This window comes from Meleagris gallopavo, chromosome 21, assembly GCF_000146605.3.
Source record: "Meleagris gallopavo isolate NT-WF06-2002-E0010 breed Aviagen turkey brand Nicholas breeding stock chromosome 21, Turkey_5.1, whole genome shotgun sequence".
Lineage (NCBI taxonomy): Eukaryota > Metazoa > Chordata > Aves > Galliformes > Phasianidae > Meleagris > Meleagris gallopavo.
In genome coordinates, this window is record NC_015031.2 from 7,131,071 (window position 1) to 7,137,704 (window position 6,634).

General features: G+C 43.4%; 1 protein-coding gene across 1 annotated transcript in view; it reads left to right on the forward strand.

The window, feature by feature from the left end:
• The first annotated feature begins 6,067 nt into the window (after positions 1–6,067).
• The window catches only part of LOC104913958 (protein AATF-like), a 3,223-nt gene continuing 2,656 nt past the window's right edge, over positions 6,068–6,634 (forward strand). The window contains exon 1 of the mRNA XM_019621853.2: positions 6,068–6,073. Within this exon, the coding sequence (XP_019477398.1) occupies positions 6,068–6,073 (6 nt within the window). The remainder of the gene's footprint in view (positions 6,074–6,634) is intronic.

The following is a 6,634-nucleotide window of genomic DNA, read 5'->3' on the forward strand; positions in this document are numbered from 1 at the left end:
CTGTGTTTGTTTAGCGTTTGCTGGTGTTCTCTAAGGGTCTAAGTTTAAACTTCTTTTTATATATTTTTTAAATATAGTCTGTAATTGTACAGTAAAATAGGTTACAGCAGCTGTTTGTGATTACCCGCACTGTTGTCTAAGCAGATATTTCTCTGCTCTGCAGAGGTGCTCTTACCAGAAGCTGGGAAGTGCCAAGCATGAAATATGAGGCACAACTTTGTGTGCACAAGTTTTAGGAGAGTCTAGGAAGGCAGTGGGTGACAGTGACCAATTTCTCCCCAACTTGGTGGTGCTGGGCCCTGTGAGAGGGATTTGGGACATCCCAACTCAGCAAGGGCTTTGCCCAGCACGTCTGAGCTGTGGCATGGTTTCTGTTAGGGAGCTCATGCCTGGGTAACAGCACTGTGAAGCCTTAGTTTCAGTGAGTGAAATTAAGTCAGTAAAAAAAAATACGTGTATTGTAATCTATTTAAAGCTTTTCTTGATGGACCTTGATTTAGGAGGACAGTCTCACTTTTCATCAGTCAGCTTCCAGAAGGAGCTCTGATTGAGAGCTTTGGTGGGTTCTATACAAATAAGCTTCTAGAAACTCAGTTCTAAACAGTGAGGTGGGGGGCTGAGTGTACATTTCTGCACTCCTACGTTCTCCTCTCAGTTGTGTTACCAGCTTGTGGGCAGGAACCCATTCTCCAGACAGGAAAAAAATGAAAGAATTGGGCACAAGGAGGTTTAAAGATGAATCGTTTTATCATGGGTTTAAGGCAAGGCTTTGTGAATGCTGGATGTTGAGCTTGTTCCATTGCATGCTTCAGACTTGGATGGGATTTAAGATAATCATGACATTGACACCGTTTTGGAATGGATGATCCTCTCCTTTCAGGGAAGCCTCAGCAATTCCTTCCAAATCCATAAAATAAATCTGGCGTGCTTTCATGATCTTCTCTGAATGAGAGGAAATGATCTGGTGTGTGAAGCTGCACAAAGCAGTGCTGCCCAAAGTCCTGGCTCTGTGCTAGGAGTGCTGCAGGCTCTGGCCCCCAGGTCCCTTACACCTCTTCCAGAGCTTCCCTAGCAAGCTTTTGGTGTTATCCAAAGCCCTTCCCTTGCTTGTAAAGGTTCTGCTCCCTGCCTATAGGAAGGATGAATTTGTTGAAGTGGAAAACTGCTGGTGTGTCCCACTTGTGACAGCTCTTTGTGCAGCTGGTGGTGGCAGCGAGGCTCCCCAGGGACTGACTGATGATGTTAAAGAGCAGGCAGCAATGATGTACGTGCTTTTGCAGTTTTACAGCCAAATCTGAGCAAAAAATGGTAAGGTCACACACGTTTCCCGAATTCTGAGGTTGCATGTTAGGAAAAACTCAGGTGTTTAATTTATTATTTTTGTAATCTTTTATGGAAAAAAAAAAAAGATGTACCTTGGACAATCTTGGATTCCTGAGATCTCAGGTTCTGGTGGATGATTTACTGCAAAATTGCTTATAAATTGAAGTAGAAAATGTTTTGCAGACCTGGCAGCTTTCAGGCTTCACACCCATTTGTCACCCAGCATTTCCCTTTGTGTATAGAACAAGAATTAATTAGGCTGCGCTGCAGGAAAAGTTTATGGCCATAATTTATATAGGATGAATTCCTGTTTAAAGAGACAGCATTGCTTTGTTTGCACCGTGCTACTTTTTCTTTTTTCCTAATCTTTAATTATATCCCAGATTTATTTTTTTTTCCAATCCTCCTTTTAACCTACACACTGCAGACTGTGCTCGTGGAACTCGTGTTTCTTCCTGCTTTGCATCCATGGAGAAAGTCGGGGAGGTCTCTTAATACCAGAACCACGGCGGCTGCGCTCTGAAGGCAGTGCAAATTGTGAATGCACTGCACACGTGAGCTCCCACAGCTCATGTTTGTGAGGTGCTGCTGCCCAGGGCAGTCTGTTTCTCCAAGATATGTTTGTATTCTCTCGCACCATATCTCCTAGTCTGGTCCAGGGCTTGAGATGTTGCCTCTGTTTGGGGTCTTGCACGTTCAATTAATGGTTTTCATAATCAATGCAAGTCAGAATTTGCAATCTGCTCCTGATTTGCACATTAAAGAGACCCATTAATTAAAAATTCCAATCCCTGGCATGTTCCCGCAGGATCCTTGCATTATTTACATAGAAAAAGAGTGCAAGGTGCAAGTTTCTGTGCCATGTCTCTGCGCAGATTGCATGCTTGCCATTCATGTTTCTGTGTCTGCTTTCAGGGAGGAGGAAGGTTGGAAGTAGATGTTGTGAAAATGGCACAAAAATTACCTCAAGGGCAGGAAGGAGTCAGGGCAGAGGTGGAAGCCACGCTGGTGAAGCTGTATCAAGTGTCAGGAATTAAACAGTGCCGAGGCTTGGGGATCTCATCCAGTAACAAAAGGCCACAGCTAGCTCTGGGCAGGGGGGCAGGCAGAGCTGTAGACAAGATCTCTTGCTCTTAGCAAAAGCCAGGAGCTGGGGTTGCTTGTAGGACCCTGCAGCTCTGTTGTTGCTGCTGTAACTCCTTTCTGTTTACAGTCCTGGTTAAAAATACCTGGGATGTGACAGTGATGCTTTGTGATTCGCTAACAATAATGGGGATAATGCGTTATTTTCAATTTTTAGTTGGAGAGAAAGCTAAGTAAGAACGTACAGAAACTCATGTGGGTCTCTTGCAGGTGGCAAGATGCTGATGCACACTGGAAGACTTAAAGATGATCAATAATTGTGTATTTTTTCACATGCATGTCCTTTCACTTTTGAGTTAGGCAGCTCCATGAAATAGAAACTGCCAGCTGAATGGTTTTTGTTGTTGTTGTTTTTTTACTTTGGCTCAGTCTGTCAGTGGGTTGAGAGAAAATACCAAACTGTGGGTTTCCTCAGTGTGAGTCCTGGAGAAATGGCAGAACACAGCTGTGATGGGAAGCAGGCAGGGGCTGTAGGAGTGGGTTGGCTCACAAGAGGAGCAGAAGTGGTGACAGTGCATCTTAACTGTTATTCACACTTTGAGTAACTTCTGCACGGCCCTGCAAAGATTGGTGATCAATAAGAAAATAAATCTGAATAAAATGAATCGGATTAAAGTATATGTATATTAAAAACAAACAAACAAAAAAAAAACACAATGTAACTCTCCCTGGGCTTGCAAGGCTGTTATCCCCAAAGCTGCCTGGGTTATTAATGTGTTAATGGAGCAGCAGCTCCTCCTGGCAGCAGCCTGAGCTGCTCAGCACAGTGCCTGAGTGGCTCCTAATAGTTACAGCATTGCATCCAGCTGTAAAATTCTGCTGAAACTTGTGTCTCTCTTCCCAACTCACAGTGATATTTGAGCTTTGATTTGTATTGTCTGTAGTCAACTTTATCTTCTTTTCCTGGTCATGATGGTGTTTTCTCTGGCCATGAGCTTCTGGAATCATGCCCATGCACAGCTCCAGTGCTCCTTGTGCTCAGGGACAGAGCATAAGCCAGAGAGAAGCCCTGTTTCCTTGTACTTAGAGCATTGGTATGCTATCCCCTTCAATATCTCTCCAAAAGAGCAGTGTGGCACATTAACACACACAGATGAGCATTGAAGGGTGCTATTTAATTGTACTTTGTTGAGAAGTAGGGCTAAAAGGTACACTAACAAAACTTGGTGGTGCTTGCCTGGAGCTGTACAGGGCTATCTGGGAACCTCTGGGAAAAGGAGGTGCTGACTTATTGTTCCAGAGTATTGTAGTCCAGTCCAAATGCTTCACCTCTCTTAGAAATGTCTCAGTTTCTGGGATGGAGTGAGGTTACATTTGCAGGGAGTGCAAAGGGCTGTGATGGCCTCGGAGCTTTGTGGACCTTTATGGCAATGGCCTGTGTTGGACTCCTGGTACATAGGGTTGGTTTGCTGCTCCACTGACAGCTATCTGGCTTGTGACTGAGTGGAGCCCGTTGGTGGAGAAGGCCTCTGAATGATGAGGTTGAGAATCCCACTTGCATTGAAGACAGTGGGAAAGATTCAGTTTGCTTTCTCTTTAGTTTATCTTATGTTCACAATGATTTCCCCATCTTTAAAACATATTTTTATTCACTATCCATGTAAGTCATGTCCAAGATGCTGATTAAGTATTGGCTAGCTTGAATAATCATGGAGTCATAGAATGGTTGGGTTAGAAGGGGCCTTAATAACATCTAGTTCCAGTTCTCCTGCCATGAGTAGGGTCACCTATCACGAAATCAGGTAAGATCAAGACAAATTTGGGATAAGATTCTAGAAAATCTGTCACCTTTCCTGTACAAGAGGAGGATGTGTTTGGCAGGAGGTCGTCTTCTCACTGCAGCACAATGTCACCCCCTGCCTTGTCACTTTGCACACCTGGTTATAGGGAACAGATGCCATGTGAAATGTGCTTTATCAACATAAGCTTGGGATTTCTCAGAGAAGCCTGCAGGAATCAGCTGCCAATGATTTTAGTCAAAATTTTGTTATCGTCTCAATTCATGGATCACTCTTAAAGCTGAGATGTAGCCCATACGTACGTCTGGAGCAGATAATGCTGTGATACAGTGCAAGGTGGGTGTCACAGGGCTGCAGGGGGAGGGATTGAGGCACAGGCAGATTACGTGGTTTCCACTTACAGGATTAATTGGTGCTAGGCGAGATCATGGGCTTAAATATATTCTTGCTTTGAAGATTTTGCTGGGAGCCTGCACAAATGTGTGACAGCGGCACTGAGTTTCAAGCCTGAGTGTAAATTATCATGATCAGATCTAGCCCAGTTAACACTGGTAGTTCATTTTAATTGAATTGTATTAGTCTAGACACTTTATGAATACAAAAGCATCGTGCTTGTTGATTTGTGAGGTGGTGAGTTTGGTTTTAAATAGATGTGGATGCAGGTATCCCCAGATTTCGCCTTTCTCTCTGATCTAGTGAAGAATCTGTGCAACTCTGTGTGGGACTGAGCCAAAGCCTGGTGATGTTAATAAGGATTTTACTCTCAACTGAAATGAAGAAATAAATGAAGGCAGCTTTTGCTAAGAAGTAGGATCTGTAAGGATGGGCAGCCATTCTGTGTATGTGGCAGCAAGAAAGACAGGTATGAACTACAGATCTTAGAGAAAGCTACAGTTGTCAGCTCCAGAGCTCTGTTTTGTCTGTGTGCTTATTAGTTGGGTCATGGGGGTTTTGTATGTTCATCCCAGTCTGGGGTTTGGGCTGTGTGAGGCACCAGTATTGTGGGGATTGTCCTTACTGTCTGTGGTTTGAGCAGCAATGCTGCACAAGGTATTTATTTGAAGTGGAGTTTGGGGCTTTTTTTCAGAGCAAAAACTGCTTGCCCTTCCTTGCTGATTGTCAAGGCTGTTACCTGTGGTATTTAGTCATCTGGAGCAGAATTTGTATGTGCTTCTCTTGTACAGATGTGCTAAAATTGAAATGCTCCCATTTTATAGGTTATCTCCATAGCCATATGTGTTGGACACTATTCATGTTTGAGGTTTCTTTAAATGCTAGTGCAAAAAAAAAAAATAAAAAAAGGTAGGGAAGGATGTAGTTGTTGACCTGATACACCCAGGCTCCAGACCATGGGATTTCACCACACTTCAGGAACATCAAATGGGTTTGCTTATGCTTGAGTTTCTCAAGATAATTAATAGTTCATTAAATGGAGTTTAACTAAATACCTGTGCACGTTAGTGTGTGTACCACACAAACAAGATGTGGGAAAACAAAGGCTTGCATAGCATCCAAAGAGCATGTGCAAATGTCAGCTAACTCGAATTAATTGGCAATTGGTTACCTGGAGATGGAAACTCACTGCTTGTCATGATAAATGTAATTAATGACCCGGTATTATATGGGGAGGTCAGTCTTGATGGGCTACTGCTCCCTTCTGGCCTTAATATCGAGATAACTATGAAATTTCACATTTCTTCCTCCTTTCTCATTCCTGCCTGTGTACTTGGGGAATCCTGCCTGGCACAGACTGGAACACACAGTGTCAGCTTCTTTACACTTACAGTAATGTAAAACATCAGTTTTTATAAATCTCATTTTTATGAGCCCCATCCCTCCCTGCTTCGGGCTGATATCAAAAGATGACGGTCGAGGCGAATCAGCAGAGCATGAACTTCATGGAAGTGTTTCTTTCTCTCCTTTCTCAGCCTTCCCCCTCCCCCAGTCCCTACTAATAACATCCTCCAATACCAAACCTTTATTCTGTTGCTGCATCTAGTTAGTTGCTTTACTTTTAGCAAGCTCATCTATGTCTGATCCTGTTGTTCTTACTGTCAAATGCAGTAATATTTGAGTGAAAGGAATAAATTGAGTCCATTCTGTAACTTTGGGAGTGTGTGAAAGCAGTTTGCAATATTGGCTCCTTTGTGCCGAAGGAATAAAATTTTCCCCTCTGCAAAGACTTCTGCATCATTTGCATTCCAATGGAACCAGCAAATTGGGCCTCTGCTGTGGAGCAGATCTTTTCATCGCCATCAGCAGAAAAGTAGGCCTCTTTCCTCCCACCCTTCATAAAGAGCCAGGAACTCAGTGTTTTGGGAAGCGTGAAGGGAACGTTACTCCAATTATTTCCTAAAAACAAGCCGGGCAGACTTAAAGTGCTTTGTGCTTGCATTCAGCTGATGTTGCTGAGAAACATGTTCTGAACA